General features: G+C 31.8%; 1 protein-coding gene, 1 long non-coding RNA gene and 1 other non-coding gene across 3 annotated transcripts; 2 read left to right on the forward strand and 1 right to left on the reverse strand.

The window, feature by feature from the left end:
* The first annotated feature begins 2642 nt into the window (after positions 1-2642).
* On the forward strand, positions 2643-2749 carry LOC131176193 (small nucleolar RNA R71). Its single transcript, XR_009146318.1, has one exon. It is a non-coding gene; the product is annotated as a small nucleolar RNA R71 (small nucleolar RNA).
* Positions 2750-5566: 2817 nt separating this feature from the next.
* LOC110632606 (protein NRT1/ PTR FAMILY 2.10) lies at positions 5567-8065 on the forward strand. Its single transcript, XM_058140936.1, has 4 exons — positions 5567-5725; positions 5812-6029; positions 6358-6917; positions 7109-8065. The coding sequence occupies exons 1-4, from the start codon at positions 5635-5637 to the stop codon at positions 8010-8012; spliced, it is 1773 nt and encodes a 590-aa protein (XP_057996919.1). The 5' UTR covers positions 5567-5634; the 3' UTR covers positions 8013-8065.
* A 2102-nt stretch (positions 8066-10167) lies between these two features.
* On the reverse strand, positions 10168-10806 carry LOC131176034 (uncharacterized). The gene is made up of 2 exons (XR_009146191.1): positions 10523-10806; positions 10168-10291 (listed from the first exon to the last, which is right to left on the reverse strand). It is a non-coding gene; the product is annotated as an uncharacterized LOC131176034 (long non-coding RNA).
* Between the last annotated feature and the right edge of the window lie 2184 nt (positions 10807-12990).

Consider the following 12990-nt stretch of genomic DNA (forward strand, 5'->3'; position numbering starts at 1 on the left):
TCTAAAAACATGTGAATCTTTGGATGAGTGCCACATATATTGTAATTATTAGATGATCTCGTACGATCCCTTGCTGATCACTGAAAATTAGAGAGGACCACACTAAGAAATTCTGGCGAAAAAACCAAGTAAATTCAAGGATTTTAATTTAAAAATATTGAAATCATTTGTTAAAATTATGAAATAAATAAAAATTATCGACAACAATTAAATCTTAAATTTAAATTAGTTGGTCTTTTCTTGTAGCATTGTTCAACTTTCTATAGTCTATGCACATTCTTCAGCCTATAACAATTCTAGTGGGTATCAATTCATTATTCTCATTTTTAACAACTATCACCCCACCTTTTTTTGATACAACATGCACAGGACTAACCCACTCACTATCAAAAATAGAGTAAATAATTTCAGCAGTTAGTAATTTCAGAATTTCCTTTTCAGAACATCCTTCATTGTAGGATTCAATTTTCTTTGGTGTTCAATAGAATGTCTACTATTTGGCTCTAGGAAAATCCTATGCATACAAACTGTTGGACTAATTCCCTTTATATCATCAATTGTATAACCCAAAACTCTCCTATATTCTCTCAAAACTCTCAACAATTTGTCAATCTCAATATTAGTCAAAGATGCATTAATTATAACAGGATATGTTACATTGGATCCAAGAAAAGCATACCTGAGGTTGGAAGGAAGAGATTTAAGATCTACCTTTGGGGCATCCTCTACCTTTAATGATGGTGGTTTAATCTCCAAAGTTTGCACTTCTTCAAGCTGAAAAATTGTGGTTTCAGGATGTGGTGGAGAGCTCTCCAAGTGTTGTGCAAAAACTGCTATGTTGTAATTGTCATCATCAATACTCCCACCATGGACTAGGCAATTTTCAAGTGGGTCTTGTGGATAGCTTTTTCTAAAATGCTCTTAAACTATCTCATCAATAATGTCTACCCGCAAACAAGACTCAACTTCTTCATGTTTCCTTTTCATGGCTGGATTGATGTTGAATATCATTTGATCATCTCTCACTCTAAGTGTCAATTTCTCACCCTTTACATCAATTACTGCACCAGCTGTTGCCAAAAAGGGTCTTCCCAATAAGATAGGAATTTTTGTGTCTTCTTCCATATCTAAAATGATAAAGTCCACCGGAATGTAGAATTTCCCAACCTTGATAGTCACATTTTCTAGAATGCCTTCTGGATACTTAATTGAACGGTCAGCCAATGAAAGATACATGTTTGTGGGCTTCAACTCTCCCATATTTAGCTTCTCATATATTGAAAGAGGCATTAGGCTGATGCTAGCTCCAAGGTCACATAAGGCATTTGCTACACAATTATCACCTATATGACAAGGAATGGAAAACACACCCGGATCTTTGAGTTTGGGAGGTAACTTCTTCTGAATTATAGCACTGCATTGCTCTCCCAAGTTGATGGTGTCATAATCTTCTAGCCTTCTCTTGATGGTAAGAATCTCCTTCAAAAACTTGGCATAACTTAGCATTTGGGATAGTGCCTCAGTGAATGGCACATTGATATACAACTTTTTTAGCACTTCAAGGAATTTGCCAAATTGTTTGTCTAGTTTATGCTTAATGAATCTTTGAGGGTAGGGAAGGATGGGCTTGTAAGGCTCAGGTGGGATGTATGGTTTCTTTCCCTCATCTTGCTCACTTTTGCTTTCTTCTTCTTTTTCATTTTTCTTGCTCTCAACTGAATTTTCTTCTTTTGTGCTCTCTTTTTCTTCTTTCTCGTTTTCACTCTCTTGACCAACTTTCTTACCACTTCTCAAGTTCACAACCTTACATTGTTCATGAGGGTTTTGTGGTTGGCTAGGTAGTTACCTTAGGATTTACTTCCTGATGAGCTTGCTTGTTGAGCCAATTGAGTCTCCAACATACAGTTGTGAGCTTGTAATTGATCCATGGTTTGTCTCATGTGTTGCATTTCTTCCTCCAATTTGTTATTCATCTTGCTTTGTTCAGCAAAAAATTTCTCCATCATGCTTTCCAAGGTTGGCTTTGGTTCATGAGGTGGAAGGGATTGTTGTGCTCTTGCTTGATATCCAGGTTGTGGCTGCCTTGTGGGCTGAAATTGAGGCTGAAACTGAGGCCTATTCTACTGCATATACTGTTGGTTATGAGCATAATTTGAGCTTTGACCTTGTTGAGCAAAAGTTGCTTGTGGTCTCCATGTTGAGTTGTTCACATTAGAGTAAGAATTTCCCATAGGTTTCTGTTGATAACTTCCTGCATAAGCAGCTTATTCTTGCAAATAATCATCACCATAAGAAGAGTAATCAACTCCACAACTTGGGTTCCATCTGTATAGGCAACTTGTTGCATAGTTGTAGGAGTTGAGGTTGTTGCATTTGTGCAAAAATCACTAAGAAGCTGAGTCAACTAATCAAATCTTGCATTCATGTAGCTAACTGAATCAAGTTCATAAATCCCAGCCTTCTTTGGCTCAATTGCTCTAGGATTTCCCCATAAATGGGTATTATGAGCAATCTTCTCTAATAGATCATAGCATTCTTCACTTGTCATTCTCATGAAATCTCCTCCTGCTTGTGAATCAATTGTGTTTCTTATGGCTGGAGTAACTCTGGTGTAGAAATTCTGAACAATCATCCATTTGGGTATTTCATGATGAGGACATTGCCTTTCAAGCTCCTTAAATCTCATCCAAGATTCATACGAAGTTTCATCATCCCTTGGCTTAAAAGCTACTATCAAATTCGTCAAATGAGTGGTCTTCCCAGGTGGGAAAAACTGAGATAGAAAAGCTTGAGATAGCTACTCCCAAGTAGCTATAGTAGCTTGTGGAAGTGAGTCATACCACTCTAATGCTGAATCTCAAAGAGAGAATGGAAATAAGGTGAGCCAAATCACTTTATCTGAAACTCCAGGCTGCCTTTGTGTACCACATATCATCAAAAATTTCTTCAAATGAGAATGAGGATTTTCAATTGAGTTACCTCCAAATTGTGAATTCTAAACCATTTGAATGAGACCAGTCTTTAACTCAAATTGATTAGCTCCAATGATAGGTCTATTATCTCTCACATCTTCAGATCTAGGAAAAGCATAATCTAACATGGATCTTCTCTAAGGATCATTTTGATTAACAACTTCATTCTACCTATTTTGCTCATTTTCTCCATTATCTCCACCAATAGCTCTATTTTAATTCTCCATATTTTCAATTTTCTCCTCTTGGTCAAACCTTTGTTGTTCTTCTTTTTCTGCTTCCTTTCTCCTCTTAGATTCCTTTTTATTAGCTCGACAAAATTTTTCAATTTCAGGGTTGAACAACAATTGAGTATCACTTGTGCTTTTCGATCGTCTCATAAACAATCAAAGTACCTGAAAAACACAAGGAACAGTAGTGATAATAAAAGAAAATAAAAATTATAATCAGCTTGAAACAAGTAAAATCCAACTTAAAAATAAACAATTCCCCAGCAATGGAGCCAAAAACTTGATGTTGTTGTAAAATAGCTTCCGCAAGTGCACGGGTCATAGTAATATAGTTTTAAAAATATCGTTTCCACAGGGAATTGTGCTTAAATTGGAAATAAAAGGATAAGCTAATTAGAATGGTAAAATTTAAAGATATTAAAAAAATGAAATTTAAAATTGGTATTTGAGGAATTTAAGCTAATTCAAACAATTAACTAAATTGATTAAACTAGATTACCCAAATTTAAATTGAAATTGCTAATTAAAAAATTGGGAGGAATTAAATCTAAATTCAATAAAAATTAAAGTGATTCTAGATATAGGATTTTCAATATTATTTGCATGTGGTTTACTCTCAATTTAGCCAAACACATGAAAATTGTAATTTTGAGGAAAATCAATTCTTAGTTCTTTGAAACCTTTTTCAAGCATTTCAAAGCTAGTATTCATCAAATCAAACCATGTTTTCACGGTATCTAAAACCTGATAAAAACCCAACTAAAGCTCTAATTGATTTTTGAAAGTCCCCTTAATCCTCTTAACTTATCTCTAACACCAAGAAAACTAAGTTTATTGCAAGATTATCTATCCCAAATATTCACTTTTCAGTCTATCTATCAAGGATTAAAACTTAACTTAATGAGGGTCCATTCATCAAGCAAGGCAACAAGCTCAAGCAATAAATCAAAATGCAGCAAATCCCATCTAAATGACTAAATTAGTTTAAAAATCACAATACAAAGCAATATTTACAAACCCATCTCTAAAATCTCAAAGATTTACTCATAAATCATGGTTTCAAGATAAACCCAAGTATAAAAATGAAGAAATAATAAAAATCTAAGCTAAGGAACAGAAAAACCCAGTAAAATGATAAAGAATCTGTTGCTAGAGTGTTGCAGAAAATGTCCTCTGCTGCTGCTGCAAAACGATTTCACGTGCTCCTCTTCCTCTCTCTCTCTCTCTCTCACTTGCAAAACCTCCTTGTTTTTCTTCTTATGGAGAGAAAGAGAAAAAGAAGTTTTTATATGGTTTAGAGGTCTGCCTTAGAATGGGTAAAAAGGTAGAAGATTCTGGAGAAAGTGATGTATTAAATCAGAGGGACGAAATTGTCACGTTAGCCATTTTCATTAAAATGACACAAGCTGAATAGGTTGTGTTGCGCCTTGTGTTGCAAGTTGTATAACCTTCTGCCCGAGAAAAACTTCATATCTGACAATGACACAAGCTGTGTCATAGGTTGTGCAACTTTCGGTTTCTTTAACTCAACTTTAAAATTTTGCAATTCAACTCTAATTTCTTCCAAATGGCTGCTTTGATCAAAATACACCAAAATTCTCCAAATTCAACCTACATAACAAATAAATTCCAAAAATTAAACTAAGAAGTGTAAAAAGGTAAAATTGACTAAATATATGCTAATATCTATAGTAATAGTTATGAACAAGAGTAAATTATGTGCAAAAATTATACATAAATGATAATATAAAATACATGCATCAGACCACACTAAGAAATTCTGGTGAAAAAACCAAGTAAATTCAAGGATTTTAATTTAAAAATATTGAAATCATTTGTTAAAATTATGAAATAAATAAAAATTATCAACAACAATTAAATCTTAAATCTAAACGAGTTGGAATCAGCTATATAGATCATTTTTTCCATTCCGTTTTGTTAGATAGCAGATCTGTCTCAATATTTAAAACTTGTAAATCCTATAATTCTTCTTCTCTTTCTGTCATATTAGGTCTTCTGTCTCTTTCCCTTAATTAATACGCCTTTAGCATTTGATTTTTTTGCGTTGTACTATGAAATAAATAAAATCAAATCAACCAAAATAAAAAAGTGGTAGGCGACCTTTCCACGGGCACCATATGATTGTAGCCTTCTGCAGGAAGCCAAGCCATGACTATGCATGATAACCATCTTCATGCTAGCCAACAATGTAATATAGACAAAGGACTAGCACTTTCACTTAGAATTGTAAGCCAATTATGACTTGTCATCTGCAAAGCAAGCAAATATTGTCAAAGAGTGTAGCTTTCTCAGTTGGCAGGAGCAGGAAGTGTTCCAAAGCTTCAGGACTCTTCTTTTATTTATATTTACAAGCTTTACAACACCTTCACTTGCTAAGTTTTGGCCAAAAAATTGAATTTTTTAGAACAACTATGGAGGGCAAGGAGGAAAAATCAGCTCCATCAAGTAATGAGGATCATGGTATCAACTACAAAGGAGTTAAAGCCATGCCATTTATAGTAGGTATATATTTACTGAACCAGTTTTCTTGGACCCATCTTCTTGTTTTTCTAGTAGCTTTTGAAAAATCTTGTAATTAAACTTGGCAGGAAATGAAGCCTTTGAGAAGCTAGGGACTACTGGTACTCTAGCAAACCTATTGGTCTATCTCACAACTGTTTTCAATATGAAGAACATAACAGCTACTTTGCTTGTTAATTTCTTCAATGGCACCTCAAATGTGGCTCCATTAGCAGGTGCCTTCCTTTCAGACACTTACTTCGGACGTTACAACACTTTGGCCTTTGCTTCCATCTGTTCTCTTTTGGTACTTATCTTCACCATCCTATGTGCTAATTGATTAATTAACCTCTCAATACCATCTTTTCTTTTTCATTTTAAGTATAATTTTGATTAAAGTATATAGAGGGGGTGCAATAGTAAAGTTACTTTGCTTATGTTACCTGAAAGTCACGGATTCGAAGCATGAAAACAACCTCTCTAGAAAGCAGGGGTAAAATTGCATATGTCAATCCTCCCGCATATGGATAATTTTTTTAAGTAATTAACCCTAATTTGAATGTGCATGGAATTAGTGGATCATGTCTAACAAGAATTTTTTTTTTTTTTTTAACTTAATTTTTTTGCCCTTCAAGGGAATGACTGCACTAACTCTCACAGCAGCAATCTACAAATTACACCCTCCAAAATGTGAGGTGAAGGAGAGTGCCAAATGTGTTGGGCCTACGGCTTGGCAGTTTGCCTTTCTACTAAGTGGGTTTGGATTTCTAGTCCTTGGAGCTGGAGGTATCAGACCTTGCAACCTAGCCTTTGGAGCAGATCAGTTCAATCCGGCTACTAAATCTGGCAAGCAGGGCATTAATAGCTTCTTCAATTGGTACTATTTCACCTTCACATTTGCTATGATGATATCCGCAACCTTCATTGTCTATATCCAATCAAATATAAGCTGGGGTATAGGTTTGGCCATTCCTGCTTTTTTAATGTTCATGTCCTGTGCACTTTTCTTCGTGGGTTCAAAACTTTATGTCAAAGTGAAACCTCAAGGCAGCCCTATAACTAGTGTGGTACAAGTGCTAGTCGCTGCTGCCAAGAAGCGAAAGTTAAATCTGCCTGACAACCCTGCACTTTCCCTTTTCAACTATATTCCAACCAATTCTATCAATTCGAGGCTTGTCTACACAGATCAATTCAGGTAAGAGAAAACCCATATTTTTCTGTTAGCTTTTGATGAAGTGATTCTTGCTTTTACATTTTTAATTAGAGATCAAATTTGGATTCATTTAATCAGTTGAAATTGTTGAAGATATTAAACTATTATTTGGTTTCACCTGCAAGCTCGAGTTATTAAACCACTTGTCTTTGCTAACAAGAAAATTGCAACAGGTGGCTTTCCAAATCTGCAATTTTAACTAGTGAAGACCAACTAAATTCAGATGGATCAGCTGCCAATCCATGGAAACTCTGCAGTATCCAACAAGTAGAAGAAGCAAAATGTGTACTGAGAGTGATCCCAATATGGTCATCAGCCATAATTTACTTTGTTGCCATAATTCAGCAACAAACTTATGTTGTTCTGCAAGCACTTCAATCAGATAGAAGACTCGGAAATACTGGCTTTCAGGTGCCTGCTGCTTCATTCATAGTCTTTTCAATGGTAAGCCTGACCATTTGGATTCCTATCTACGACCGAATTCTGATTCCCTCTTTTCGAAAGCTCACCCATATAGAAAGTGGAATAACAAGTCTCCAGAGAATGGGAATTGGAATTGTTCTCTCAGTTCTTACCATGCTGGTTTCTGCTGTGGTGGAAGAGCGAAGGCGGCATTTGGCACTTACCAGGTTAACACTAGGCATTGCACCTAAAGGAGGAGCAATATCATCTATGTCTGCTTTATGGCTAGTTCCTCAACTAACAATTGCAGGAATAACTGAGGCCTTCAATTCGATTGGCCAGATAGAGTTCTACTACAAGCAGTTCCCTGAAAATATGAGAAGTGTAGCTGGTTCTTTCTTGTTTCTTGGGCTTGCAGGTTCTAGTTATGTGAGTAGTTTTCTTATTTCAGTAGTGCATCATATCACAGCAACATCTCAAGGTGGGGATTGGCTGTCTGAGGATCTTAACAAGGGGAAATTGGATTTGTTTTATTACTTGATTGCTGCTTTAGGAGTTCTCAACTTTGGCTATTTCCTAGTGTTTGCCAAGTGGTATAGATATAAAGGTTGCAATGACAGCAGCTCTGAGTTGAGCATAGAAGTAAAGCAGCAGTCTCAGAAGCACCTTGTTTAAGATCATAGAACAGCATACATAAATAAGGAAGCTAAGCTATAATTATCAATGAACATTATACAGCTAGTGCTGTCCAATGTAAGTAGAGATCAGTTGGTCAATACCTTACATGTATATCATCATCATCATCATATTAATTACAGCGCATATTATGAGTTTAAATTAATAATACTTGAATCATCTCCGAAACTACAAAATTATGAGTTTCAATTATAACTGAAAAATTAAATTAAATTAAATTGATAAATTTTAATTATTTTTATTATAAAAATTAATTCATTGGATTTCATGTCAATAATATACAAACAATTATTTTTAATAATATATTGGCTTACATTTAAAATGGTAATTAAACTAACTAAAATTTTTCTCTCAGAAAAAAACCGAAATTTTAATTAATAATATATTTATAATTTTTAGTAATGTTATATAATTATATTGTAATTTATTAATGATTTATACTTATAATTACTTTTTTTTTTCTTAATAACTTATAAATTAATAATATATGATTTAAAAATTATAATTTTTTTTTAATTTTCAATTTGATTAAGTTAAATTCAATCAATTAATTATAATTTTGATTCAATTCTTTTTTATTAATTTATTGCTCTAACGATACTCATACATGTATCAAATCATTAATCATTAATAATTAATTATTTTATATTTTTATTTATTACACTCTTAATCTTTTATTTTACATCAGTAACAAAAATTTGTTGAACTCATTTAAATGAATTATTAAATTTAATCCACTATAAAATGACAAAAAAAATATATATATATATATATATATATATATATATATATATATATATATATATCAATTCATATACTTAATTTATTATTAATAAACTATGCATCAATGAATTAAAGATTATATTTATTAATTAAAAAAAAATTAAGAGATGTAATAAATTTAAAATAAAATATATAAATCTAATTGATCAAAACAAAAAGAATGTAATAGAACTTTTTGGATTAGTTTAGAAATTCATGGATTGGGCCTATTTAATTTATTTTTTTAATTTAATGGAGTTATTTTAAAATAAATAGTTGAAATTTGAGAATGGACCAGCGTGCCAGGAAAGTTCGTTTCATGCCCTAAGATATTCGCCTTATAGGCCTCTCTTTCGAAATTGAAATTTGAAAGGATATTTTTTTTTAATTATTATTTTAAATGCGATTACAAATTTTTTAAAAATACTAAATTTTAGTTTAAATAAATTTTTACTATTATTGTCCTAATATTTATGCTTGAGTTGCAAAGATGAAAGTTAATATAATGTATTAAAGTTGGATTTTTCTTGTCTAAACTCAGTTCACTGTAAATTTAAAATACAAATATGTAGATCACACCTATTAAATAGGTAGATCTCACCGTATATTTTGTATCTTAGGTCTATGGTAAATCAAGTTTAGCTAATAATTTCTCATGAAAATTAATCTATTCTTTATTAGAGTGAGAAATAAATATTAGATTTACAAACTAGTTAATAACATGAATTGGATTGTAAATTACAACTTTCTTTTTATGGGTATTTGTTCAAAAGGGGAATGAGGTAAAGCTCCAAACTTTTCTTTTATAATTCAAGTAGTATTGGAATTGGACTAGTCATGCCGCTTGACAAGAAATTTTCAAAAATCATTGTGAGAAGAAATAATAAATTGACCATCTATAACAGTGTCAATGGAATCTTGTTGTTGAGGAAGAGATGACAAAGGTGATAATTTTGATACATGTTGACTTAAAAAACACTAAATGGCAAATTTAAAGGTTCAAAAGTGCCTTCATAAGGTGACAAATCCTCCACATTGATAGCAAGGCTAATATTCATGTAATTAAGCAAGTCAAGTAAATATGTATTGGATTCAAAGTTTTGCATAATAGAGAATGGGCCACTTGCTCAAACATGTATTTTCTTTAAGGAATTTTTAGGATATCTTTAAGGACGAACATGAATTATGGCATAATTACCGATATTTGCATATCATAGAGTTATTTAAGTTAGATTTCATTGCCATTTTACTCTCTTATTGATTAGTTTTAGTTAATTCCATTAGTAATTTAATTTGTTTTTCATATTTGTTAATTTTAGTTTAATTTATAAATTTGTTCCTAATTTGTAGGTCAAATGGTGTTTTTGAGAAATTAGGAGTCAACTACATATTTGAAGAATAAATTCCAAGTTTAAAGATACCAAAAATAAAGTGTAAATATTACTAAATTTGAAAACTGTCCAAAGTTACATAAGGAGCTATATAAACTGTGCAATCTGCATTAAGAAAATAGAAGATGTGTTAAAACTTATCTAGAGTTGCACAACTTCGTGCATGACCATGTAGTCACTTATGCAATAACTTAGGAAAAAGTTGAAACCTATCGAAAGTTGCATAGGATATTGTATAGCCTGTGCAACTGCTTATGCAATGTCACAGAAGGAATTTCAAATCCACCAAAAGTTGCACAACTTATGCAACCACCTATGCAAAAGCTGAAAAATTACCTAGAGTTGTCGAAAGTTGCATAACCTCTTGCATGGCCATGTAGCTGCTTATGTGATGTCACAGAAAGAGTTTGAAACTTGCCAAAAAGTGCACAAGATGTGCATGGTCATGAAAATCCATCTCCAACCATTCTTCTTAGACCTGATTATGCATAAGATCCTGCACAAGCACTCAACCAGTTTACTTGTTGAACGATTGATATTACTGTAGGAAAATTCAAAAACAGATAAAACTAAAACTTAATTAGCTTGTTTTTCCCCTTCACCAAGCCACCATTGTCCAGTCACCACAAATCAACTTCTCGGCCCTAAGTGACTCGTCCAAAACAAGTCGATCATCGAACATGATCGACTCACAATCAGAGATCTGTTTAGGTTGGGTACTAACCCGACTTCATATTCAGCCAAAACTAGAGTTTTTCCATCATCTTTTCCTCCTTATAGCTTCACCTACTACTATCGACCATGGCCCAGCTGTTGGAACTCCAGTATAACACAACTAGCGCCAACTCCATCCAAGTTGGATCAAAACCCAACTGGATTTAAAGACAAGCTTGCACTGCTTATTGTGAGCTTGTTCCACTTGATCCATTGCCTGCCTTACCAAGTTAACCATCTTGTCACGTCATCTTTCGATCCACATCATCTGCTGTGCTATTAAACAAGCAAAGCCACATCAAAATCTGTGCCACATCGGCATTACCACATTAAGAGTCTGCAAGATGAAATTAATTATTACAAAGTTATCATTGAATAATTGTGTTATGAAATCAAATACCATAAGGGTCAATTACTTTCTATATGTCATTGGATAGATATTGATTGTGATAATGAATTATGTTATTATTTACATGATTAATATTGAGAAATTAAACAAATTTTACTAGATGAGGATAGGGAATATCAAGATATTTAACAAATTTTCTGATTTAGGGAAATAGAGTTGGAATAATGCACGAAAGAAGTATGAAATTGCAATTTGAACAAAATGAGCAAATTGAAATTGAAGATTAACAAGAGCAATTTGAAAAACAACATGAATCTAAAAGTGAACAAAAAGAGCAATTTGAGGAGTCTGAGCTTGAAAATTTTGAAAATTTACTCACTCGGCCTTCTCATGTAGAAATCCAAGACGATAAGATTGAATTGGAAAATTTTGAAGAACCTATTGAGAATGAGCATGACAAGCTTGAAGAATCTATCCTAGTAAACAAAGAAAATCAACCCATAGAAACTTCATTAGATACCGTAGAAAATCAAGTCATTTAGATGACAATGGAAATTGAAATTTTTCTAAATTCTTGTGGTCCTATAGAATCAAAGACCTTTTAGTTTTTGTTTTGATTGATTCTATCTATTCTAATATTACTAGGGATGTAAAGGAAAGAATGAAGTTCTTTGCTTCAAACTTTTTGCTTATTCTTTGAATTCAGATCCTTTCACTTCAAAACTCTAGGTTGAGTTTTCTCCGACTAGAAGAGAATGATATAGTGTTAAAAGTGGAATAAACTTAGGAATTATATTCATTATAAATCTCCATTTGTTTTATGAAAAATAACTTATATATGAAAAATATTTTTCATAAAAAAATTTTTTTTAAAAATATTTTCTATAAAAATATTTTCCATTATTTGATTGCAATGTTAAATTAATGACATGTACTTATTTTATGTATGCATAAGTGTTTTCATATTTTAATAAGATTATCAAAGTCTAGAAAACAAACAAAAACCTATCTTTTGAAAAATAAAAGTTATTTTCCTTAAAAATGACTAAGTAGTGTTTGGTATAAATAAATTTTACAAAATTTTATGAAATTTATTTGTAAATCTAAAATTATAGTATTTGATTTAAATGAAAATTCATTTAGAATTCTTGATAGAATTTGAATTTTATAAAATTTTATGAAATTCATTTATAAATCTAAAATTTTAATATTTGGTTTAAATGAAAATTCATTTAGAATTCTTAATAATCAAATTTATGAAATTTATTACAATTAAACCAAATTTCATCGAAATTGATAAAATGTGCAAATGAATTTCAAACTTAAAATCATATATATTTCAAGTGACAAAATTATTCTTTTATCATATATCATTTTATTTTATTTTATTTATTCCAAACATAAAATTTGTTTCATATAAAATAAATTTCATATTTAATACAAAATACGTCAAACAAAAAAATTCATTTATAAATGAATTCTATTACGGAATTCATTTGCACATGAAATGATTTTTACTATAGAATTGAACTAAATAGGGTCCTAATTTCTCCTTGACCAAGAAAATATTTTCCGTTAATCAATTTTCCAAAGTGTCCCAAATACTGAAAAATATGAAAAATATTTTTCAAAGTGTCCCAAATACTGAAAAATATGAAAAATATTTTTCAAGAAAATATTTTCTATGAAATAAACGAAGCCTAAAATTAAGAAACTTAGATTATTGTTAATTAGAAAGTTT

The sequence above is a fragment of the Hevea brasiliensis genome, chromosome 18 (assembly GCF_030052815.1).
Source record: "Hevea brasiliensis isolate MT/VB/25A 57/8 chromosome 18, ASM3005281v1, whole genome shotgun sequence".
Lineage (NCBI taxonomy): Eukaryota > Viridiplantae > Streptophyta > Magnoliopsida > Malpighiales > Euphorbiaceae > Hevea > Hevea brasiliensis.